At 44.2% G+C, this 26389-nt stretch overlaps 3 protein-coding genes across 3 annotated transcripts; 1 reads left to right on the top strand and 2 right to left on the bottom strand.

The window, feature by feature from the left end:
• Window positions 1-5710: 5710 nt before the first annotated feature.
• On the bottom strand, window positions 5711-9124 carry LOC124142700 (lysophosphatidic acid receptor 1-like). Its single transcript, XM_046511289.2, has one exon. The coding sequence runs from the start codon at window positions 6962-6964 to the stop codon at window positions 6044-6046; it is 921 nt and encodes a 306-aa protein (XP_046367245.2). The 5' UTR covers window positions 6965-9124; the 3' UTR covers window positions 5711-6043.
• Window positions 9125-9146: 22 nt separating this feature from the next.
• On the top strand, window positions 9147-10547 carry LOC125382700 (enterin neuropeptides-like). Its single transcript, XM_048400983.1, has 2 exons — window positions 9147-9205; window positions 9290-10547. The coding sequence occupies exons 1-2, from the start codon at window positions 9147-9149 to the stop codon at window positions 10545-10547; spliced, it is 1317 nt and encodes a 438-aa protein (XP_048256940.1).
• Window positions 10548-10687: 140 nt separating this feature from the next.
• Window positions 10688-14671, bottom strand: LOC125382699 (spore wall protein 2-like). The gene is made up of 7 exons (XM_048400982.1): window positions 14641-14671; window positions 13336-13714; window positions 12938-13236; window positions 12362-12526; window positions 12074-12274; window positions 11536-11664; window positions 10688-10944 (listed from the first exon to the last, which is right to left on the bottom strand). The coding sequence occupies exons 1-7, from the start codon at window positions 14669-14671 to the stop codon at window positions 10688-10690; spliced, it is 1461 nt and encodes a 486-aa protein (XP_048256939.1).
• Window positions 14672-26389: the final 11718 nt, after the last annotated feature.

Raw genomic sequence — 26389 nt, 5'->3', positions numbered from 1 at the left:
CTGCGTATCGATAATAGGCCCAGTAACTCCCAGTTATGCCTGTGTATCGATGTATAAGGTAACACCGAGTAATGCCTGTGTATCGATAATATATTCAGTAACATCCAGTAATGCCAGGGTATCGATAATTGGCCCAGTAACACCCAGTTATGCCTGTGTATCAATACTGGTCCCAGTAACACCCAGTAATGCCTGTGTATCGATTATGTGTTCAGTAACACCCAGTAATGCCTGCGTATCGATAATGAGTCCAGTAACTCCCAGTAATACCTGTGTATCGATGTGTTCAGTAACACCCAGTAATGCCTGTGTATCGATAATGAGTCCAGTAACTCCCAGTAATGCCTGTGTATCGATGTATACAGTAACACCCAGTAATGCATGTGTATCGATAAAATATTCAGTAACATCCAGTAATGCCAGGGTATCGATAATGGGCCCAGTAACACCCAGTAACGCCTGTGTATCAATACTGGTCCCAGTAACACCCAGTAATGCCTGTGTATCGATTATGTGTTCAGTAACACCCAGTAATGCCTGCGTATCGATAATGAGTCCAGTAACTCCCAGTAATACCTGTGTATCGATTATGTGTTCAGTAACACCCAGTAATGCCTGCGTATCGATAATGAGTCCAGTAACTCCCAGTAATACCTGTGTATCGATGTGTTCAGTAACACCCAGTAATGCCTGTGTATCGATAATGAGTCCAGTAACTCCCAGTAATGCCTGTGTATCCATGTATACAGTAACACCCAGTAATGCCTGTGTATCGATAATGTATTCAGTAACATCCAGTAATGTCCGTGTATCAATAATGGTCCCAGTAACACCCAGCAATGCCTGTGTATCAATAATGGTCCCAGTAACACCAAGTTATGCCTGTGTATGCATGTATACAGTAACACCCAGTAATGCCTGTGTATTAATAATGTATTCACTAACATCCAGTAAAGCCAGGGTATCGATAATGGACCCAGTTGATCCCAGTAATGCCAGGGTATCGATACTGGGCCCAGTAACACCCAGCAATGGCCGTGCATCAATAATGGGCCCAGTAACACCCAGTGATGCCTTTGCATCAATAATGGGCCCAGTAACACCCAGTAATGCCTGTGTATCGATAATGTATTCAGTAACACCCAGCTATGCCTGTGTTACCATAATGTATTCAGTAACACCCAATAATGCCTGTGTAACCATAATGTATTCAGTAACACCCAGTAATGCCTGTGTAACCATAATGTATTCAGTAACACCCAGTAATGCCTGTGTATCCATAATGTATTCAGTAACACCCAGTAACGCCTGTGTATTGATAATGGGCCCAGTAAATCCCAGTAATGCCTGTGTATCCATAAATACAGTAACACCCAGTAATGCCTGTGTATCGATAATGTATTTAGTAACATCAAGTAATGCCAGGGTATCGATACTGGTCCCAGTAACACCCAGCAATGGCCGTGCATCAATAATGGGCCCAGTAACAACCAGTAATGCCTGTGTATCCAAAATGTATTCAGTAACACCCAGTAATGCCTGTGCATCAGTAATTTCCTGTGTATCTTTGTATACAGTAACACCCAGTAATGCCTGTGTATCGATAATGTATTCAGTAACACCCAGTAATGCCTGTGTATCTATAATGTATTCAGTAACACCCAGTAATGCCTATGTATTGATAATGTATACAGTAACTCCCAGTAATGCCTGTGTATTAATAATGTATACAGTAACTCCCAGTAATGCCTGTGTATCAATAATGTATTCAGTAACATCCAGTAATGCCTGTGTATTGATAATGTATACAGTAACTCCCAGCAATGCCCGTGCATCAATAATGGGCACAGTAACACCCAGTAATGCCTGTGCATCAATAATGGGCCCAGTAACACCCAGTAATGTCTGTGCATCAATAATGGGCCCAGTAACACCCAGTAATGCCCGTGCATCAATAATGGGCACAGTAACACCCAGTAATGCCTGTGTATCAATAATTGGCCCAGTAACACCCAGTAATGCCTGTGCATCAATAATGGGCCAAGTAACACCCAGTAATGCCTGTGCATCAATAATTGGCCCAGTAACACCCAGTAATGCATGTGCATCAATAATTGGCCCAGTAACACCCAGTAATGCCTATGCATCAATAATTGGCCCAGTAACACCCAGTAATGCTTGTGTATCGATAATGTATTCAGTAACACCCAGTAATGCCTGTGTAACCATAATGTATTCAGTAACACCCAGTAATGCCTGTGTATCCATAATGTATTCAGTAACACCCAGTAATGCCTGTGCATCAGTAATTTCCAAAAGCACACCCCTTCCCCCGTGAAGAACTGGTCTTCAGCAACCCATTCTTGTCGCAAGAGGCGCGTTACGGGATCAGGTGACCAGGCTCGTTGACTGGGGTGATGCACGTTATGTATCCCATATGAGTATTACCTGTGCAGGAACGGTCGGGTAGCCTAGTGATTAAAGCGTTCGCTCTTCACGCCGAAGACCCGGGTTCGATTCCCGACATGGGTACAATGTGTGAAGTCCATTTCTGGTGTACCCCGCCGTGATATTGCTGGAATATTGCTAAAAGCGGCGTAAAATCAAACTTTCAGTCTTGAAAGAACACTTTGTATTTTTTGTTATTACTGTAAGTAATGAAATGATTATCAGTTTTCACTGTATATGTATCAATACATATGCAGCTATCCTCGTTATTTAATCATCGCGATATTTTGTGAATCTATTTCATGTTACGAGGACAAAAGCAGCGTTCATTAATGTACTCGCGACTTGACTAGTAGCAGCGATAGCTCAACTCCATTCAGCACAAGCAATTTGAGGCGGCTCCGAAAGTCATGGTTGTTTGAAGCGGCAGTAAAATATATTTAATACTGATAGAACGAAATGTGCCGGTGGTCATTGGCAAATAGTCGTCACACAGAGAGAAAACTCTCCACAAAATTTGGATCCATCACATCATGACTTGCCAATTAACAAAAGCTAATGGTAGGTTATAAGGTGACAAAGTTAGTGGTGCGGGTTGGGACCCCCCCATTAACTAAAGTGTTTAAATAAGGTATGTTTGGTTTGTTTGTTGTTTAATGCAGCACTCAGCAATATTCGTGCTGTATGACGGCGGTCTCTAAATATTTGAGTCTTGACCAGACAATTCAATGATTGACATCCTGAGCATCGATCCACGCAATTAGGATACGATGACATGCATCAACCAAGTCAGCGAGCCTGACCACCCGATCCCGTTAGTCGCCTCTTACGACACGCATAGTCGCCTTTTACGGCAAGTATGGGTTTTCTGAAGACCTATTCTACCCTGGATCTTCACGGTTACATTACTCGTCTGACCATACATCACCTTTTCATGGGGCGGTCGGGTAGCCTAGTGGTTAAAGCGTTCGCTTGTCACGCCGAAGACCCGGGTTCGATCCCCGACATGGGTACAATGTGTGAAGCCCATTTCTGGTGTCCCCCGCCGTGATATTGCTGGAATTTTGCTAAAAGCGGCGTAAAACCATACTCCCTCACTCACTCACCTTTTCATGTTTTTTGTGAGTTTATGTGTTTGATTTAATCTATACGTGACTTTTTGACTCCCTGAAACCCAAAGAAAACACCGTCCGCCCAGCTCTCGATGTCGCATAAATATAGAATACTAAACGAGCTCCCGTGTAATACCAATTTTATGAAACGAGTGAATAGTTCTGGTATCTGACGAGCGAAAGCGAGTCAGATACCACAACTATTCACGAGTTTCATAAAATTGGTTTTACACGAGAGCGAGTTTAGTATTTTATTTATTACTTGTCATTTATAATGTTTTTAGAATTATACTGTTGAGTGTAAATAGGCTGACACCTACACGATCCATGGCATAATCCTATTGAGTTTAACACAATAATACTTCAAACACGTCAAAAGTTGAAACGTATGAATTTAATATCATACAATGGTCCACCTTTAGAATTCAGGCGTTCGTCCCACAAAATTATCGTAGTGCTAAGGCTATCACAACTCACATAATTTAACTTAGACTAACGACTGTCGTTGCGCTAGAGTACGATCGCCTTGTGGAACGGGGCCTTGCACCTTAAAGTTTACAATCACGTCACTATACCCGATGACGTAATTTGTTGAATTTTGTTGCAAGTTCCATCGGCGAAACAATGCCATGTGACGTCAGCCTAGCAACAAGGTTGCTGGGGTCATCGAGTGTGCATAAGCTCCTCCCAGTGATCTATCATCTCCACACACAATGTCGTTGAATACGCCAAGGGATGTTGAGAGCTTTCAATATTTGTTCATGAAACGTGTTCCGAGAGTACATAAGCACGCGTTTTGGTATTACACAATGTGTAATACAGCTGTATGTTTATTAAACGGGTGATCTCTTCACGGGCAAGTAATAAATGTTGGTATTACTGTATACTGAAGACGTCATGTTCAGACCACAGAACTGTTGCCAATTGCTTTGTGTTGGCAAATCAACAAATACATTAATCATATCATCCTCTGACGTTGGCATAAAGCTTCACACGACAACAGATACATACAGTGGAAATGTGCAATTTGAATATACACACATGAGTAAACGCGTTCACATGACAACTATACTCACGTGAGTATATTTACACACGTATGCAAATATACATTCCTGTGTATAGGGGTGCATGTGGACGGGGTATTTATACACACCGATTCTTACTCTGCAGGGTCGCCTCCGTGGTCTAGTGGTAGCGCGTCCGCCTGGAGAGCGAAAGGTCCGGGGTTCGATCCCCGGCCGCGTCATACCAAAAGACGTTAAAACATGGTACTTGAAGTACTGGTCGGAGTCAGTATACTGTGTCTGAGTCGGGTATTCATGTTAAGGGGGCACGGGCGGCCCAGTCGTCTAAGGCACCGTGATTCGCTGTGCAGAGTTGCGTCCCTTGGGCACGCCAGAAACCTATGATTGTGTGTTCGAATCCCGGTTCGCCCCGATTATGTTTCTAGGTTTGTCAGCACCATACCCGTGCTCGTGGGTTTCACTGGAGTGGTAAACGTCTGAGACCTGCATCACTTCGGGCTTTCCTCCCACATCAAGCTGACACGCCGTGATATAACTGGAATAATGTTAAAAGCGGCGTTAGACCCAACTCACTCACTCAATGATCCAAGGCTTTACCAAAGAAGTAAACGTCTAAGTCCTGCATAGTTTCGAGCTTTCCTTCCACATCAAGAAAACTGATCAAAGCCGATTTAAAGCCAGCTCACTCACTCGCTCAATTATTCTTTGGTGCGTCTCCAGATAGCCGGATTCTTTGATCGACGCTCGAAATCTAAGATTCTCCTACTTCATCATCATATTCTACATTTGTCAACATCGTATCTATGCTGTAGAGCTTTACCACTGACACAATAATCTGACACATTGGAAACTGATAAAACTGTAAATAACTGATATAACTGATTTTGCTAGATTTGGGCCCTTTTAGCTCTCATTTCTGTGTGTGGTCGAGACTGGTTGTTCAAGAGATTATGAAGGTTTGTGAATATTATTATTATGTTTAAATTATTTCAACAAAGTTGGCATCAGTTTAAATCATTTGAAAGAGCTTCAGTAGTATGTGTTTATACTTTCATTACTAGTTTATCAATCTCACATGTTAAATCCCATGCAAATGCCTGAGGTCAAAAAGGGCCAAAATACAAACATTGGCCCTTTCCATTCTTACACAAATTATAAACGTAAGTTTTTTTCGTGTTTTTTTAAATATTTTTTATAGCAACATTTGTATGTCTGCTGTCAGAATGTGAATAAAAAATGTTTATTAGCATGCGTATGGTTATGGTTTTCATTGCTTTTCTGAAAACGGACTCCACATGACATTGGCCCTTATGGCTCTAAACTCTTCACATGTAAACACGTGTACACATTTAAGTAAACATTGAAGTACGACATTTGGACATGATCGTAAACAGACAAATATATGATCTGAACACAACATAACTAGATGTCTTTAGCAGTAATCTGTTACCGCCCTGTCTAACGACGACTTTGACAGAGAATTTGTTTAAACGCCCTCCTGAAATCTGAGTTTTTTAAAGCGTAGATGACAAAGTTCATGCCGCAGTTGGTGACTGCGAGTGGAATGAGGAAGTTCATGACGTCTGTGCTGATTCCGACGGTGTACCCGAGAGCTAACGCCACCATGCACGGCGTCCAACACATCATGAACGTCCCAAACACCAATATGAACATCTGTATAAGCGGCCATCCCTGACGAAGTCGTGACGTGTGGATGTTCGGTGTCCTTATCTGCTCCTGACGTACGATGTCGCGACGATGTCTGTAGGAGATGGAGCCGATGTAGCAATAGCAGCAGGCGATGATGGTGCAGCAGACAACGAAGCAGGGGACGAAGAAGTACAGTTGGAGGTAAACTGTGAACACTTGGAACATGGTACAATGAGACGCGTTGTCCCACGAGTTGTGATACAGAGAGACGGTCCCTCCCAGAATGGCCAAGCCCCACGCGGTACCCAGAGTGACGAGTGCCCGCCGTGGCGTTATCATCCGGTCATAATGTAGACAGAATTTAACGTACATCAGCCGGTCAACTGCTAGCACTACCATGGTCAGCACAGAGGCGCAAAGGGACGTCACAAGTAACATGTGTCGCGTCAGACACATAAATTTATAGCAGTCAAATATCTTCTGCATGTTTGGTAGGTATTTGACACACTGGTACAACGACATGACCCCAGCGAGGAGGTCTGCCACTGCTAGAGACACCACGTACATGTTAGGCACGGTGCGCAGAGAGGCGGTCCTCCACACGGCTACAATGGTCAGCGTGTTGCCGGCACAGATGACCACACACAGAACCAGGCTGACCGTGACGGTCACCACATCCACGACGGACATCATGTGAGCTGAAGTAGCACTGCAGTTACTATCGTTCATGTTGTCGTCGATGTCTGTTGCACTTTTATCCTCAGTAACAGTTTGTGCTTTATGTCCCTGTGTTTATTTGCTTCACTACTACGTCTCTTGAAATGTTATACACCGGAACGTGCTGGCCACTAACGCTATGCATCTAGCAACGCTTTACACAGAGATTTACAACGTGCCTAAGGCTCTACACCTAGATTTACTACATGACTAAGGCTCTACACCTACATTTGCTACGTGCCTAAGGCTCTACACCTAGATTTACTGTGTGACTAATGTTCTACACCTAGATTAACTACATGACTAAGACTCTACACCTAGATTAACAACGTGACTAAGGTTCTACACCTAGATTTACAACGTGACTAAGACTCTACACCTAGATTTACAACATGACTAAGACTATACACCTAGATTTACAACGTGACTAAGGCTCTACACCTAGATTTACTACATGACTAAGACTCTACACCTAGATTTACAACGTGACTAAGGCTCTACACCTAGATTTGCTACGTGCCTAAGGCTCTACACCTAGATTTACTATGTGACTAATGCTCTACACCTAGATGTGCTACGTGCCTAAGGCTCTACACCTAGATTTACTATGTGACCAAGGCTCGACACCTAGATTTACTATGTGACAAAGGCTCTACACCTAGATTTACTATGTGACTAAGGCTCTACATCTAGATTTACAACGTGACTAAGGCTCTACACCTAGATTTGTTACGTGACTAATGCTCTACATCTAGATTTACAACGTGACTAAGGCTCTACACCTAGATTAACAACATGACTAAGACTCTACACCTAGATTTACAACGTGACTAAGGCTCTACACCTAGATTTACTAACTGACTAAGGCTCTACACCTAGATTTACCACATGACTAAGACTCTACACCTAGATTAACAACGTGACTAAGGTTCTACACCTAGATTTACAACGTGACTAATGTTCTACACCTATATTTACTACATGACTAAGGCTCTACACCTAGATTTGCTATGTGACTAAGGCTCTACACCTAGATTTACTAACTGACTAAGGCTCTACACCTAGATTTACTTCCTGACTAAGGCTCTACACCTAGATTTGCTACGTGCCTTAGGCTCTACCTCTAGATTTACTATGTGACTAAGGCTCTACACCTAGATTTACTACGTGACTAAGGCTCTACACCTAGATTTACTACGTGACTAATGTTCTACACCTAGATTTACTACGTGACTAAGGCTCTACACCTAGTTTTACTACGTGACTAATGTTCTACACCTAGATTTACTACGTGACTAAGGTTCTACACCTAGATTTACTACGTGACTAAGACTCTACACCTAGATTTATAACGTGACTAAGGCTCTACACGATTTACAACGTGACTAAGACTTTACACCTAGATTTACTACGTGACTAACCTAAATGTAAATGCAGCTGTCCAGCTGACTAACTCATGTCACAGACCAGCTTTACTAACCTGTCACACATGAAGCTGTTCGCCATGGGTATCACAAACTAATACTGTCATCAAAGTCCATATTGTTCGTTGAAGACAAACGTTATACAGTGCGTGAATATTGATGACAAATGCAGAAACAATGAAGGTACATGTCGCTCCCTCGGTTACATAATAACAACTTCTGACCACTCATTTCAGCACGGGATATCACGTCACCAGCACCTCACAGTAACCTTTCACTTATCCAGGCTGCTGTTCTTAAAGAGGTTCTTTTGGCGATCACCTGTGTGTCGCTATCCTTGAAGGGATGGCGGTGACCAGCACGCCAATTTGACTGACTGTTTATCTTATTCTATCATCCTCAACGTAACACTACTCCTTCATTGTGGCTTGCACATCCTCAACTTGCATGTCCCTGTCGCGATGTGGTTATTGGTACCAAGAGTCCACGACCTAATGCATGAAGAAGCATGTATTGGGAACGTGTCGCGTCAGAACTGACACGATCAATGGTAACCTGGTAATGTATTTTAATCTCTTTCCTGCTCATGTTGTTAGATGGCTTGTTATTTCCTCAATGAAATATCTTCGTCCACATGCAGTCACCGTGCTTGTCAACATACATTATGCTGCATGCATCACATTGACAAGAATGTCCGGAAACCGTCACCTATATATCCTGTCTCCGCCTCGCATCAAGCAGCACAAGCGGAAACAGGCGTCACATGATTGATGAGACAGGGTCCCGTGTTTGCAGGGGAAAGACGGATGGATGAGCTTGATTTTACATTGTAAGTTGGATTTCTGATCCACCCCACACTGAACTTGGTCTCTGTCCCGTATTTTACAATTGAGGTCTCTGTCCCGTCCTACAGCGATGTTACACTTGAGGTCTCTGTCCCGTCGTACAATGGTGTTACAATTGAGGTGTCAGACCCGTCCTACAGCGATGTTACACTTGAGGTCTCTGTCCCGTCCTACAGCGATGTTACACTTGAGGTCTCAGACCCGTCCTACAGCGATGTTATACTTGAGGTCTCTGTCCCGCCCTACAGCGATGTTACACTTGAGGTCTCAGACCCGTCCTACAGCGATGTTACACTTGAGGTCTCTGTCCCGTCCTACAGCGATGTTACACTTGAGGTCTCAGACTCATCCTACAGCGATGTTACACTTGAGGTCTCAGGCCCGTCCTACAGCGATGTTACACTTGAGGTCTCTATCCCGTCCTTCAGCGATGTTACACTTGAGGTCTCAGACCCGTCCTACAGCGATGTTATACTTGAGGTCTCTGTCCCGTCCTTCAGCGATGTTACACTTGAGGTCTCAGAACCGTTCTACATCGATGTTACACTTGAGGTCTCTCTCCCGTCCTACAGCAATGTTACACTTGAGGTCTCTCTCCCGTCCTACAGCGATGTTACACTTGAGGCCTCTGTCCCGTCCTACAGCGATGTTACACTTGAGGTCTCTATCCCGTCCTACAGCGATGTTAAACTTGAGGTCTCTGTCCCGTCCTACAGCCATGTTACACTTGAGGTCTCTGTCCCGCCCTACAGCGATGTTACACTTGAGGTCTCTCTCCCGTCCTACATCAGTGTTACACTTGAGGTCTCAGACCCGTCCTACAGCGATGTTGTACTTGAGGTGTCTTTCCCGTTGTACAGCGATGTTGTACTTGAGGTCTCAGACCCGTCCTACAGCGATGTTGTACTTGAGGTCTCTATCCCGTCATACAATGGTGTTACACTTGAGGTCTCTGTCCTGTCCTACAGCGATGTTACACTTGAGGTCTCTGTCCCGCCCTACAGCAATGTTACACTTGTGGTCTCTGTCCCACCCTACAGCGATGTTACATTTGAGGTCTCTGTCCCGCCCTACAGCGATGTTACACTTCAGGTCTCTGTCCCGCCCTACAGCGATGTTACACTTGAGGTCTCTGTCCCGCCCTACAGCGATGTTACACTTGAGGTCTCAGACCCGTCATACAATGGTGTTACACTTGAGGTCTCTATCCCGTCCTACAGCGATGTTAAACTTGAGGTCTCTGTCCCGTCCTTCAGCGATGTTACACTTGAGGTCTCTGTCCCGTCCTACAGCCATGTTACACTTGAGGTCTCTGTCCCGCCCTAAAGCGATGTTACACTTGAGGTCTCAGACCCGTCCTACAGCGATGTTACACTTGAGGTCTCTCTCCCGTCCTACAGCGATGTAACACTTGAGGTGTCTTTCCCGTTGTACAGCGATGTTGTACTTGAGGTCTCAGACCCGTCCTACAGCGATGTTGTACTTGAGGTCTCTATCCCGTCATACAATGGTGTTACACTTGAGGTCTCTGTCCTGTCCTGTCCTACAGCGATGTTACACTTGAGGTGTCTGTCCCGCCCTACAGCAATGTTACACTTGAGGTCTCTGTCCCGCCCTACAGCGATGTTACACTTGAGGTCTCTGTCCCGCCCTACAGCGATGTTACACTTGAGGTCTCTGTCCCGCCCTACAGCGATGTTACACTTGAAGTCTCTGTCCCGCCCTACAGCGATGTTACACTTGAGGTGTCTCTCCCGTCATACAATGGTGTTACACTTGAGGTCTCTGTCCCGTCCTACAGCGATGTTACACTTGAGGTGTCTCTCCCGTCATACAATGGTGTTACACTTGAGGTCTCTGTCCCGCCCTACAGCGATGTTACACTTGAGGTCTCTGTCCCGCCCTACAGCGATGTTACACTTGAGGTGTCTCTCCCGTCATACAATGGTGTTACACTTGAGGTCTCTGTCCCGTCCTTCAGCCATGTTACACTTGAGGTGTCTCTCCCGTCATACAATGGTGTTACACTTGAGGTCTCTGTCCCGTTGTACAGCGATGTTACACTTGAGGTCTCTGTCCCGCCCTAAAGCGATGTTACACTTGAGGTCTCAGACCCGCCCTACAGCGATGTTACACTTGAGGTCTCTGTCCCGTCCTTCAGCGATGTTACACTTGAGGTCTCAGACCCGTCCTACAGCGATGTTACACTTGAGGTCTCTGTCCCGCCCTACAGCGATGTTACAGTTGAGGTCTCAGACCCGTCTTATAGCAATGTTATACTTGAGGTCTCTCTCCCGTCCTACAGCGATGTTACACTTGAGGCCTCTGTCCCGTCCTACAGCGATGTAACACTTGAGGTGTCTGTCCCGTCGTACAGCGATGTTACACTTGAGGTCTCTGTCCCGTCCTACAGCGATGTTACACTTGAGGTCTCTCTCCCGCCCTACAGCGATGTTACACTTGTGGTCTCTCTCCCGTCCTACAGCAGTGTTACACTTGAGGTCTCTCTCCCGTCCTACAGCGATGTTACACTTGAGGCCTCTGTCCCTTCCTACGGGCGGTCGGGTAGCCTAGTGGTTAAAGCGTTCGCTCGTCATGCTGAAGACCCGGGTTCGATTCCCGACATGGGTACAATGTGTGAAGCCAATTTCTGGTGTCCCCCGCCGTAATATTGCTGGAATATTGCTAAAAGCGGCGTAAAACTATACTCACTCACTCACTGTCCCTTCCTACAGCGATGTAACACTTGAGGTGTCTGTCCCGTCGTACAGCGATGTTTCACTTGAGGTCTCAGACACGTCCTACAGCGATGTTACACTTGAGGTCTCTATCCCGTCATACAATGGTGTTACACTTGAGGTCTCTGTCCCGTCCTACAGCGATGTTACACTTGAGGTCTCTGTCCCGCCCTACAGCGATGTAACACTTGAGGTCTCTGTCCCGCCCTACAGCGATGTTACACTTGAGGTCTCTGTCCCATCCTACAGCGATGTTACACTTGAGGTCTCTGTCCCGTCCTACAGTGATGTTACACTTGAGGTCTCTGTCCCGCCCTACATCGATGTTACACTTGAGGTGTCTCTCCCGTCATACAATTGTGTTACACTTGAGGCCTCTTTCCCGTTGTACAGCGATGTTACACTTGAGGTCTCTGTCCCGCCCTAAAGCGATGTTACACTTGAGGTCTCTCTCCCGTCCTACAGCGATGTTACACTTGAGGTCTCTGTCCCGTCCTTCAGCGATGTTACACTTGAGGTCCCTGTCCCGTCCTTCAGCGATGTTACACTTGAGGTCTCTCTCCCGCCCTACAGCGATGTTACACTTGAGGTCTCAGACCCGTCCTACAGCGATGTTACACTTGAGGTCTCAGACCCGTCCTACAGCGATGTTACACTTGAGGTCTCAGACCCGTCCTACATCGATGTAACACTTGAGGTCTCTGTCCCGTCCTACAGCAATGTTATACTTGAGGTCTCTCTCCCGTCCTACAGCGATGTTACACTTGAGGCCTCTGTCCCGTCCTACAGTGATGTAACACTTGAGGTCTCAGACCCGTCGTACAGCGATGTTACACTTGAGGTCTCTGTCCCGTCCTACAGCGATGTAACACTTGAGGTGTATGTCCTGTCGTACAGCGATGTTACACTTGAGGTCTCAGACCCGTCCTACAGCGATGTTTCACTTGAGGTCTCTCTCCCGTCATACAATGGTGTTACACTTGAGGTCTCTGTCCCGTTGTACAGTGATGTTACACTTGAGGTCTTTGTCCCGCCCTACATTGATGTTACATTTGAGGTCTCTCTCCCGTCCTACAGCGATGTTACACTTGAGGCCTCTGTCCCGTCCTACAGCGATGTAACACTTGAGGTGTCTGTCCCGTCGTACAGCGGTGTTACACTTGAGGTCTCTGTCCCGTCCTACAGCAATGTTACATTTGAGGTCTCTCTCCCATCCTACAGCGATGTTACACTTGAGGTCTCTGTCCCGTCCTACAGCGATGTAACACTTGAGGTGTCTGTCCCGTTGTACAGCGATGTTTCACTTGAGGGCTCAGACCCGTCCTACAGCGATGTTACACTTGAGGTCTCTCTCCCGTCATACAATGGTGTTACACTTGAGGTCTCTGTCCCGCCCTACAGCGATGTTACACTTGAGGTCTCTGTCCCGTCCTACGGCGATGTTACACTTGAGGTCTCTGTCCTGTCCTACAGTGATGTTACACTTGAGGTCTCTGTCCCGCCCTACGGCGATGTTACACTTGAGGTCTCTGTCCCGTCCTACGGCGATGTTACACTTGAGGTCTCTGTCCCGTCCTTCAGCGATGTTACACTTGAGGTCTCTGTCCTGTCCTACAGTGATGTTACACTTGAGGTCTCTGTCCCGTCCTACAGCGATGTTACACTTGAGGTCTCTGTCCCGCCCTTCAGCGATGTTACACTTGAGGTCTCTGTCCCGTCCTACAGCGATGTTCCACTTGAGGTCTCTGTCCCGTCCTACGGCGATGGTATACGCGTATCACGACGTGAAAACTTGACAAACCCAGAAACATAATCAGGGTGTACTGGTATTCAAATCCACTATCATAGGATCCTGGGACGCCTGAGGGACGCAACTCTGAACAGATAATTACGATACGTAAGACGACAGTTCCAGCTGAGTACATCCACGTCAATCATAATGACTTGCAGCGGATGTCAGTGCAACCAACTGGAACTGTTTGTTTGTTTGTTGTTTAACGCCCCACTTAGCAATATTCCAGCTATATGACGGCAGCCAATCAAGTGATTGACATCATGAGCATCGATCCAAGCAATTGGGATAAGATGACATTAACCAGGTCAGGGAGCCCGACCACAAGATCCCGTTAGTCGCCAAGACAAGCATAGTCGCCTTTAACGGCAAGCATGGGAACTGTTAATGGAAATGCGGGAACATATTTTCATACACACAACTCCCCCTCCCCCCCCCCCCCCCCCCCTCTCTCTCTCTCTCCCAGCGACTTTTATAGTTCTTAGCAAGTGCCGCGTTGCATACAATCTATATACTTCTCACAAGTATTATCTCTCTTTTTCTTATTTGGTAGAGATAAATCATTCTCCCCTGTGTTGATCGTAATGTATCTGAGGGTTTTGGAAATTACAAAATTTAGCTTTTGAAGTTTCTTCTGTCTCTAACTTTTGAAATATGTGAAGAACACGTTCAAGTGGAAGTATTAACCTGAAACAATGTGAAAACCTATTTTATGCAGCGGTAAACAAGCAATAATTTCAGTATTTATTGAAGATAACGATCACAAGAGGACCGGTCCCTTGGAATGATTCTAAAATCCCAACAAAAGCGTGATGTATGTATACGTCATATCGTGTTTATTATGGCAAATACATCCTAAAGTACAACTACAAGTGACATTATGATGTACCTTTGAACACCATAACAACACCACACAACATGATTTCGTTTAGTGCTTTCTATACCCTCCAATCAAGTGTTTTAGTCATAGAATTTTTTAATAACATTTACAGTCCGTTTGATTCCATCTGAGACCGATGAGTTGCTCACTAACTCAAAATCTAATAATTGCAACAAAACCAAAATGTGCACAGCGACATGAATTGGACAGACCAACTCTGAGGGTTTGTCTCATAATTTTGGACACCCGAATAAAAAAATTGTTTAACAAACGATCTTCATATTGTTGACATTTTTCGTCATCCCATACCAGGGAGGACCAGTCGCTCATGGAACAGCCAGGTAATGAACAAGCATGTGCACCGTATATGGTGGTCATCTTAAAAGCCGTTTTGGGTGTTCAATCGGAGTCACTGTTGCAGGTTTCTGAAGCCGTGACAGTGCATTCGGAATCGGTGTCGCTGTTGTCCGAATCGTTATCGCCGCTGTCCGAGTCCTAGGGTAAACTATTGACGTTGTTTGTCTTGACAACGAATCCAGCTTGATACTACTTGGCGGGTATTCAGGAAAACCTGGCTACAGGGGTGCTTAATTTCACGTTTGTGTCGTTAACACATATCCGTACAGGATGTTCTGAATTTGTTATGAAATACTATCAAATTCGCCTCACAAATCATAAACACTGGCGGGTAACAAAAAACTTAATCTGTAAGTTTATATGAGGAAAATATGGACAGGAAATTCAAGGACTCTATCTCTGCTTACAAAATATAAAATAGAGGCTACATCTTTTATCAACGTGGTTATGTACATGCTTGAAATAACCAACTCAAACATACAGGTACAGCCACACAGTGGGAAGGCGACCATGCTTGTCGTAAGAGGCGACTAACGGGAAGGGGGGGTCAGGTTCGCTGACTTGGTTGATGCATGTCATCGTATCCCAATTGCGTGGATCGATGCTCATGATATCAATCACTGGACCGCCCTTATATAGCAGGAATATCGCAGAGTGCCGCGTTAAACAACAAAGAAACAAACAGTGGGAAACATTATTCATGTTGCCAGCTTGATAGCCCTGTTCGGATCCTTGGTCGAGATTAGATATTTTTCAGCTTCAGCTGTAAAACCAGATATTCAGTATTTAAAACTGTGAGCCTGAACTTCTTTTTAAAGAAAAACACGGGTCCCTTACAAATGAAAACAAGTGTTTAATGAAGAGAGTTGGGTTTAACGCCGCTTTAAACATCATTCCAGTTATACGACGGCGTGTCAGCTTAATGTGGGAGGAAAGTGATGCATGTCTCAGACGTTTACCACTTTGGTGAAACCCACACGGGTATGGTGTTGACAAACCTAGAAACATGTTTTAATGAAACTTCAGCTGACTACTTAACCGTATTGTCTGAGATGATATGGGGATATTGCATTGTCAGCATATTGAATGACTGATATTGATGCAATGGCGGCCATGTCTAAAATCAACATTACATTGTAAGCAGTCCTTAATGGCACTGTCACCGTCGCGGTGTAGGACGGACGCACAATACACCATGACATTTGCACACACGCTTTCCTGTGAGGCAAACAGGATGTAGCCGACATTTAGTCCACAGTGGGAAATGAGTCACAAAGACAAAAACGTCTGAGTGTGCAGTGATGTTAATGTCTGTCCAACGCCCGATCATGTCATGTTTTTTTCCGTTGACGTTGCACTCAATAATAGTTTAGCCATATGACGACTGCCTCAAAATAATTCATCTCATGAACAATCCTGACCATGAGAAAGAAACCATTTACAGAAACCAAGGCATCTACCAATCAAAGAAACAAGCCAGCCATTAACAGGGACCAAGGCATCTGCCAGCCAAAAGAAACAAGCCAGCCATTAACAGGGACCAAGGCATCTGCCAGCCAAAAGAAACAAGCCAGCCATTGACAAGGACCAAGGCATCTACCAACCAAACAAATAAGCCAGTCATTAACAGGGACCAAGGCATCTACCAACCAAACAAACAAGCCAGTCATTAACAGGGACCAAGGCATCTACCAATCAAACAAATAAGCCAGTCATTAACAGGGACCAAGGCATCTACCAACCAAACAAATAAGCCAGTCATTAACAAGGACCAAGGCATCTACCAACCAAACAAACAAGCCAGCCATTAACAGGGACCAAGGCATCTACCAACCAAACAAACAAGCCAGCCATTAACAGGGACCAAGGCATCTACAGACCAAACAAACAAGCCAGTCCTTAACAGGGACCAAGGCATCTACCAATCAAACAAACAAGCCAGTCATTAACAGGGACCAAGGCATCTACCAATCAAACAAACAAGCCAGTCATTAACAGGGACCAAGGCATCTACCGACCAAACAAACAAGCCAGTCATTAACAGGGACCAAGGCATCTACCAACCAAACAAATAAGCCAGTCATTAACAGGGACCAAGGCATCTGCCAACCAAACAAACAAGCCAGTCATTAACAGGGACCAAGGCATCTACCAACCAAACAAACAAGCCAGCAATTAACAGGGACCAAGGCATCTACCGACCAAACAAAGAAGCCAGTCCTTAACAGGGACCAAGGCATCTACCAATCAAACAAACAAGCCAGCCATTAACAGGGACCAAGGCATCTACCAACCAAACAAACAAGCCAGCCATTAACAGGGACCAAGGCATCTGCCAACCAAACAAACAAGCCAGTCATTAACAGGGACCAAGGCATCTACCAACCAAACAAACAAGCCAGCCATTAACAGGGACCAAGGCATCTACCGACCAAACAAACAAGCCAGTCCATAACAGGGACCAAGGCATCTACCAACCAAACAAACAAGCCAGCCATTAACAGGGACCAAGGCATCTGCCAACCAAAAGAAACAAGCCAGTCATTAACAGGGACCAAGGCATCTACCAACCAAAAGAAACAAGCCAGTCATTAACAGGGACCAAGGCATCTACCAACCAAACAAAGAAGCCAGTCATTAACAGGGACCAAGGCATCTACCAATCAAACAAACAAGCCAATCATTAATAGGGACCAAGGCATCTGCCAACCAAAAGAAACAAGCCAGCCATTAACAGGGACCAAGGCATCTACCAACCAAACAAACAAGCCAGTCATTAACAGGGACCAAGGCATCTACCAATCAAACAAACAAGCCAGTCATTAACAGGGACCAAGGCATCTACCAATCAAACAAACAAGCCAATCATTAATAGGGACCAAGGCATCTGCCAACCAAAAGAAACAAGCCAGCCATTAACAGGGACCAAGGCATCTACCAACCAAACAAACAAGCCAGTCATTAACAGGGACCAAGGCATCTACCAACCAAACAAACAAGCCAGCCATTAACAGGGACCAAGGCATCTACCAACCAAACAAATAAGCCAGCCATTAACAGGGACCAAGGCATCTACCAATCAAACAAACAAGCCAGTCATTAACAGGGACCAAGGCATCTACCAATCAAACAAACAAGCCAATCATTAATAGGGACCAAGGCATCTGCCAACCAAAAGAAACAAGCCAGCCATTAACAGGGACCAAGGCATCTACCAACCAAACAAACAAGCCAGCCATTAACAGGGACCAAGGCATCTACCAATCAAACAAACAAGCCAATCATTAATAGGGACCAAGGCATCTGCCAACCAAAAGAAACAAGCCAGCCATTAACAGGGACCAAGGCATATACCAATCAAACAAACAAGCCAGCCATTAACAGGGACCAAGGCATCTGCCAACCAAAAGAAACAAGCCAGCCATTAACAGGGACCAAGGCATCTACCAATCAAACAAACAAGCCAGCCATTAACAGGGACCAAGGCATCTACCAACCAAAAGAAACAAGCCAGCCATTAACAGGGACCAAGGCATCTACCAACCAAAAGAAACAAGCCAGCCATTAACAGGGACCAAGGCATCTACCAACCAAACAAACAAGCCAGCCATTAACAGGGACCAAGGCATCTGCCAACCAAAAGAAACAAGCCAGCCATTAACAGGGACCAAGGCATCTGCCAACCAAAAGAAACAAGCCAGCCATTAACAGGGACCAAGGCATATACCAATCAAACAAACAAGCCAGCCATTAACAGGGACCAAGGCATCTGCCAACCAAAAGAAACAAGCCAGTCATTAACAGGGACCACGCATCTGCCAACCAAACAAACAAGCCAGTCATTAACAGGGACCAAGGCATCTACCAACCAAAGAAACAAGCCAGTCATTAACAGGGACCAAGGCATATACCAACCAAATGAAACAAGCCAGCCATTAACAGGGACCAAGGCATCTACCAACCAAAAGAAACAAGCCAGCCATTAACAGGGACCAAGGCATCTACCAACCAAACAAACAAGCCAGCCATTAACAGGGACCAAGGCATCTGCCAACCAAAAGAAACAAGCCAGCCATTAACAGGGACCATGGCATCTGCCAACCAAAAGAAACAAGCCAGCCATTAACAGGGACCAAGGCATCTGCCAACCAAAAGAAACAAGCCAGCCATTAACAGGGACCAAGGCATCTGCCAACCAAAAGAAACAAGCCAGCCATTAACAGGGACCAAGGCATCTACCAACCAAAAGAAACAAGCCAGCCATTAACAGGGACCAAGGCATATACCAATCAAACAAACAAGCCAGCCATTAACAGGGACCAAGGCATCTGCCAACCAAAAGAAACAAGCCAGTCCTTAACAGGGACCACGCATCTGCCAACCAAACAAACAAGCCAGTCATTAACAGGGACCAAGGCATCTACCAACCAAAGAAACAAGCCAGTCATTAACAGGGACCAAGGCATCTACCAACCAAAGAAACAAGCCAGTCCTTAACAGGGACCAAGGCATATACCAATCAAACAAACAAGCCAGCCATTAACAGGGACCAAGGCATCTGCCAACCAAAAGAAATAAGCCAGTCCTTAACAGGGACCACGCATCTGCCAACCAAACAAACAAGCCAGGCATTAACAGGGACCAAGGCATCTACCAACCAAAGAAACAAGCCAGCCATTAACAGGGACCAAGGCATCTACCAACCAAAGAAACAAGCCAGCCATTAACAGGGACCAAGGCATATACCACCCCAAAGAAACAAGCCAGTCCTTAACAGGGACCAAGGCATCTGCCAACCAAAAGAAACAAGCCAGACATTAACTGAAACCAAGGCTACTACCGACCAAGGAAACAAGCCAGTCATTAACAGGGGCCCAAAATATCAGCCAAACACGATTGACTGAAACAATCTGGTTTAATTCATGTTTCAACGGTGGAGGTTGTGAGGGATGGAGGAGTTCACAGAAACAACGATGGAGTTGAGGTGTGATGACAAGAAGAGATATCTTACCTTTGCGGCAGCTGAAAAATCCAATAATTGGCAAGGAGGCAGCAGTGGTTATGACCAGGATTATTCGGATGTCAGAGTATATGAAAATGAATCTAGAAGTGATCCCGTGGCATGGTTTCTGTTCTACCTGTTCAAACTCGATCCCGATTTTGATTTATTGTTTCAGTCACCGTGCAAATGCTCTGAGAGGACAGGCATTTAGTACAACACTGGGTAAGAACACTCTTGGTACTATCATGCAGAGAATATCCAGAAAAGAAGATCTGTCGCAAGTGTACACTTGCCTGTCTGTCCGAGCTTCAACCATCACATACCTGAACCACGCCAGGGTCGACACCAAGCATATCTGCAATATCACAAAACACAAGTTCGAAGAATCCTTAAAACATTACATTTCAGGATCCAGCAGTGCACAGAAACGAGCCTTGAATGCGGTTCTGCATGATGTCATTGCACAGAAGAAACCAACTCCAGCTGATGAATGTTATTCCGGTCACTATGTTGCTTCTACAGTCCAATGAGCTGTTAAACTTGAGCAACATGTCGCATCACATACAGAATGTTCGATTTTGGTTTCACTGATGTTTTTGAGGTTTCTCAAGTCCTGCAATCCGCACCTTTACCTGTCCTGGTTTGAGTTTCCTTACAGGTGCCTAAATTAATAACTGTACTCTCAACTACATGTAATCACAAAATCAGCCCCTGAAAACTTACATTCAGAGACAAAATGGCCGCTTTGCCTAGAGTTACCCAGCCAAGACATTTTTCTGTTGTGAGGTATTTGATACAGCCACTAAACGTATGCTGCTGTTTGTTGTTCTTTTCTTATTGGGATTACCTACAAATTCTTTCCATTTTAGCTCAAGTAACGGTAACAATATTTTCCAGGTCATTATCATTTGCAGGAGCCCTAGTTCTGTTCAACTGCTCTCTTGTCGGCGGTTAATGACCGCAGGCTTTTGCAAATGATAATACCCTAAAATATAATCTCACCCTTATACCAAGGCATCTACCTACCCAGCACATGTGCCACAGACCATGTGTCATTACCCAAAGTGGTCGTTATGCTGCTACCTGATCATATTGTTACCCAGTGAGGTTCTCATTAAAAGATGGTACTTGTTGTTACCCTGTCTGGCGTTCGGCATTAAGGGGCTAAAACAAGGACTGGTCGGCTCGGAGTCAGTATACTGTGTCTGAGTGGGGTATTCATGTGAAGCTGTGGCATGGTATCTGAGTGAGTTAGCAGACAGACAGACAGACAGACACACACACACAGACACAAGCACGCACACACACACACACACACACACACACACACACACACACACACACACACACACACACACACACATACACCTGTGTCGGTGGAGGAAGGTGGAGGAAGGGATTCTGTTGGTTGAGGGCACTGGAGCCAGGAACCGGTGTTCCATTTGCCCAACACACCACTTTGACCCTAACTTTACCTAGACGGGTGGTAGAATGGGCCCGATTCTATCAATCGGCTGGTCACGCCATGCCCTGTACATGAACTACCTGATTAGTTACATGTATCACAGGATACAATCTTGTTTCAGGATAAATGATGACCTTGAATATATGTATTATAATTTTGCCTAGAGTCGATGCCAGAAGGCGGTGGCTCATGGGCCAATCTGGCTATATATCTACCTCTGGGTTCTATTTGACTTCAGATTACTGTCAAGGGCCGAACCAGCCTGACTTTAAATTCTGTTTGTCGATAATAGCCACCTATGTTTATATTGCTTGAGTATAACACCTTTGTAACCCTGGTGTTGTAGATTGGTTTCCTCTGCAGCATCGTCCTTGTTGACACTCGATGGCGAGTGGGGAGCAGAGGTATCGAATCAAATAATCACACCATGTCTCACAACAAATCTCCTGGTTCTTTCAAAGCAAACAAACGTCGTTATGTCGATTATGTTTCGTCTGACGATGAGGTATCGCCTATTGTTGCAGATTCTTGGCCACGATTCATTGTTATCGCATCGGTCGATGAAACTCCTTTAAAACTTAATCCGTTTGCCATATCAAAGGGCATCCAAAGTACTTGTGGTGAAGTGAAGAACGTTACTTGTCTTCGTTCTGGTTCCATAATTGTGGAATGTGCACGGAGACAGCAATCTATCAACTTGCTGGGTCTCCGGCAGTTTGTGAACACGCAGGCTGCTGTCTCAGTGCACAGGACACCGAATTCTAGTCGAGGTATTGTGAGAGATCGAGCACAATGTCTTTCCGAAATGTCAGAAGAAGCGATTGCAGCTGAACTTAAACATTAGGGTGTCACCGCTGTTCAGCGATTCACACGAAAAACAGAAGATTGAAATATTATTAAAACCCAAACATATCTTTTCACATTTTCAACGTCTACTGTTCCATCATCAATTAAAGCTGGATACTATAACATCGGCGTGGAGGTTTATGTACCAAATCCACATCGATGTTTCAAGTGTCAACACTTCGGTCATGGGGCCAAATCTTGCACGGCCAAGACGAGGTGCTCCCGTTGCAGTGGTCCCTATGAGGGCACAGAATGCACAAATGAGATCAAATGTGCTGACTGCAGCGGTGAGCACTTGTCTTCGTCAAAATCATGCCCGATTTTCGATCGTGAATCAAAAATATTTAAAACAAAACATACAAATAACATTACCTACTCTGACGCCAAAAAAACTCTTTGTACCCTCTCAGACCCCTTCAAATAAATCCTATTCAGCTGCAGTCTCTTCTCCGAGTCCAGGTTAACAAATCACCATGACATCCACTCACTGTCAGACTGATATCTCGTGGATCAACAATGACCAGATCATCATTGATGAAGCACCTAAATTATCTCTGTACAAGCCATCAACAAAGCCGTCTTCATCTCAAACAGAAAACCAGCAACCTTCACATAGTCAACTAACTGAACCAGAATTTATACAGGAAACCGAATCAGTTCAGGGCGAAGCCCATCTATCCAAAAAACAAACAAAAAAGCAACTGAGGAGAAAGGCCAGAGCACTCCAGCACTTGGATGAGCCTTCTCCTGCTGCGTGCCCTGTAGCGGTTCATAATCCATTTGAACCATTGGACATGGAGGTCACTCCTTCCCTCCCAGTACTAAGGGGATGTCCCTTCCACTCGTTCACGTGTCCCAGTTGAACCTCCATTAGTGGAGCTACTAATTTAATACAATGGAATTGCAGAGGACTTAGGAACAATTTCAATGATCTACAGTTATTATCACAGGATTTTAAACCATCAGCTTTTAGCTTACAAGAAACATACCTGAAAAATACAGATATATTTGATTTTCGTCAGTACAATTCGTATCATTCGTTTTCACCTCAAGGTGACAAAGCCACAGGTGGAGCTTCCATTTTGGTGAGGTAGGATGTCATCCATAGCCCCGTCCCTCTAAAATGCAACCTTCAAGCTGTTGCTGTCCGTATGTCTTTACATATAACCTTCACACTTTGCTCTTTATACATTTCACAATCGTCTCCTCTTCAGCAGTCTGATCTTCAGGATTTGTTTGATCAGCTTCTAAGACCCTGTGTCATAATGGGGGACCTTAATGGGCATAACCCTCTGTGGGGAAGTACAGATACCAACAACAAAGGGAAAATCCTGGAAGACTTCATTTCAAATAACAATTTATGCATATTTAATGATGGATCAGACACATATTTACATCCCATTACTGGAACTTATTCTGCTCTTGATTTGTCACACAGATCCAAATGTATATAACGAATTTCAATGGTCAGTCCACAACGATCTATGTGGAAGCGACCATTTCCCCACAATACTTTCTGCTATTAACCCGAATGATGAACCACCTGTGACAAGGTGGAATTTTAAAAGGGCCAACTGGCCATTATTTCAGACACTTTGTACTGACAAATTGACATCTGACATTTTCATTAATGTCCCTGATCCTATTCAGTTGATCACGGACACACTGAATAATATTGCTGATGTAACTATTCCTAAGCCCTTTGTTAAACCACACATTCGTAAACCATGGTTTACAGATGATTGCAAACAGGCTAGGAAGAGTAGGAGGAAGGCTGAAAAATACTTTCGCGGTCATCCTACAGTTCACAATTTAAATAATGTAAAGATAAATGGTGCCAAGGCTCGCCATACTTTTAAAAAATATCGGCGACAGTCTTGGAAAAACTTTGTATCAAAGATTAATTCCCGTACGCCAATGACAAAGGTATGGAACATGGCACAAAGAATCAAAGGGAAGGGTTCAAATTCTGGCGTTCATCATCTTAAAGATGATCATGGTTTACTAACTGACAAAGTAGACATCGCAAATAAGTGGGGTGAAACTTTAGCCAAACACTCTTCATCATCCAATTATAATCCCAAATTTCAGAAATATAAAAATCAACAAGAAAAGAAAACTATTAATTTTAATTCAGATAATGGTGAAGACTACAATGAAGTATTTTCAATACATGAGCTCAATACTGCCCTAGCGCAAGCCCATGATATCGCAACAGGGGCTGATAATATACACTATCAGCTCCTTAAACATTTACCCAATGCATGTCTCGAAACACTTCTAAATATTTTTGATAATATTTGGACAACTGGACACTTTCCTCCTTCCTGGCACAATGCCATTGTTATCCCTATACCAAAACCTGGCCGGGATCATACCGATCCATCTTATTATCGACCGTTTCGTTAACTAGCTGCGTTTGTAAAACCATGGAACGCATGGTCAATAACCGATTAGTATGGTTTTTAGAAACCAATAATCTTATTACCAATATTCAATGTGGTTTCCGCAAGAATCGCAATACTATTGACTATCTGCTTCGTTTAGAATCATTCATTAAAAATTCTATTGTAAATAACCAGCATGCTGTATCAATCTTTTTTCATCTTGAAAAAGCTGATGATACAACATGGAAACATGGTATTTTAAAAGATTTTCACGACTTTGGGTTAAGAGGCCGTTTGCCTCATTTTATATCGCAGTTTTTAACGGACAGACAATTTCAAGTTCGTGTTGGATCAACACTGTCTAGATCTTATCATTATAATCAGGATCAGGGAGTTCCACAGGGCAGTATTTTGTCTGTCACATTGTCAAATGTCTCAATTGATGGGTCATTGTTTGTGGATGATTTTAATATCTCATGTCGTGGTAAAAATATGCGTACTATGGAACGCCAATTACAGTTGTGTCTTAATATAATTCACAAATGGTGTCTTGAAAATGGCTTGTATCCATTTTTGTCGGAAATATAAACCCCATAAAGATCCTGAACTCTTTTTAAATGGCACTCCAATCAAGATTGTAAAAGAAGCCAAATTTTTAGGATTAATTTTCGACCATCATTTAACTTTTTTGCCACATATTAAATTTCTAAAGACAAAATGCCTGAAGGCCCTAGATTTGTTAAAAGTCGTCTCAAATTTTAAGTGGGGAGGGGATCAGATAACCCTTCTTCACTTATACAGATCTCTAATTCGCTCTAAGCTGGACTATGGCTCCATTGTGTATGCTGCAGCTTGTAAGAGTAATTTAAAAAAAACTTGATTCAATCCACCATCAAGGATTAAGACTTTGTCTTGGCGCTTTTCGGACTTCCCCAGTTGACAGCCTATATGTCGAGGCTGATGAACCCTCTTTAAAACAACGCCGTACTAAATGGTCTCTCCAATATATTACTAAATTACGTTCCAATACCTCCAACCCTGCTTATGAGTCCGTTTTAAATCTCCTATATGAAGAATTGTTTCAGAAGAAACCAAAGCTGGTTCCTCCACTTGGAATTCGGCTCAAATCCCATATTAATGCTGCAAATCTAGATCTGGACATCATCTCTCCTTACCGACTTTTGTCTTCTCCTCCCTGGGAGTTGGTGAGGACAGAAGTAGACATTTCCCTCACACGTTATATTAAATCTGACACTAACCAGCTGTTATATATTTTCACTGCTGAGTCCAATGCTATTCTTACAGCATTGATATACATTCAACAACAGTCTGCACGTAAACAATTTATCATCTTTTCTGATTCTCTTTCTTGCCTTCAGGCACTAAATAATGTATCTTTGACTCATCCACTGATTTCAGATATTTTAGAACTTTACAATGATCTTTCAACTGGCCAAAACGACATCGTCTTCTGTTGGTTACCCAGTCATATGGGCATAAAAGGTAACACAATGGCTGATGCTGCTGCAAAGGCAGCACTCAACAAATATGTGACACTACTTCTTGTCCCATACAGTGATTACAAACCTGTGATTCGATGTTACATCCGAGATCTGATTCAAAAGAAGTGGGACACCCAAGCAGGTATGAATAAGTTACATGAAATTAAACCAAATATTGGTTACACCTACTTGGGTTGTC

The sequence above is a fragment of the Haliotis rufescens genome, unplaced genomic scaffold (assembly GCF_023055435.1).
Source record: "Haliotis rufescens isolate VD_foot unplaced genomic scaffold, xgHalRufe1.0.p SCAF_20, whole genome shotgun sequence".
NCBI lineage: Eukaryota > Metazoa > Mollusca > Gastropoda > Lepetellida > Haliotidae > Haliotis > Haliotis rufescens.
Note: the sequence above shows the minus strand (reverse complement) of the source record. Positions and strands in the feature narration are given on the sequence as shown.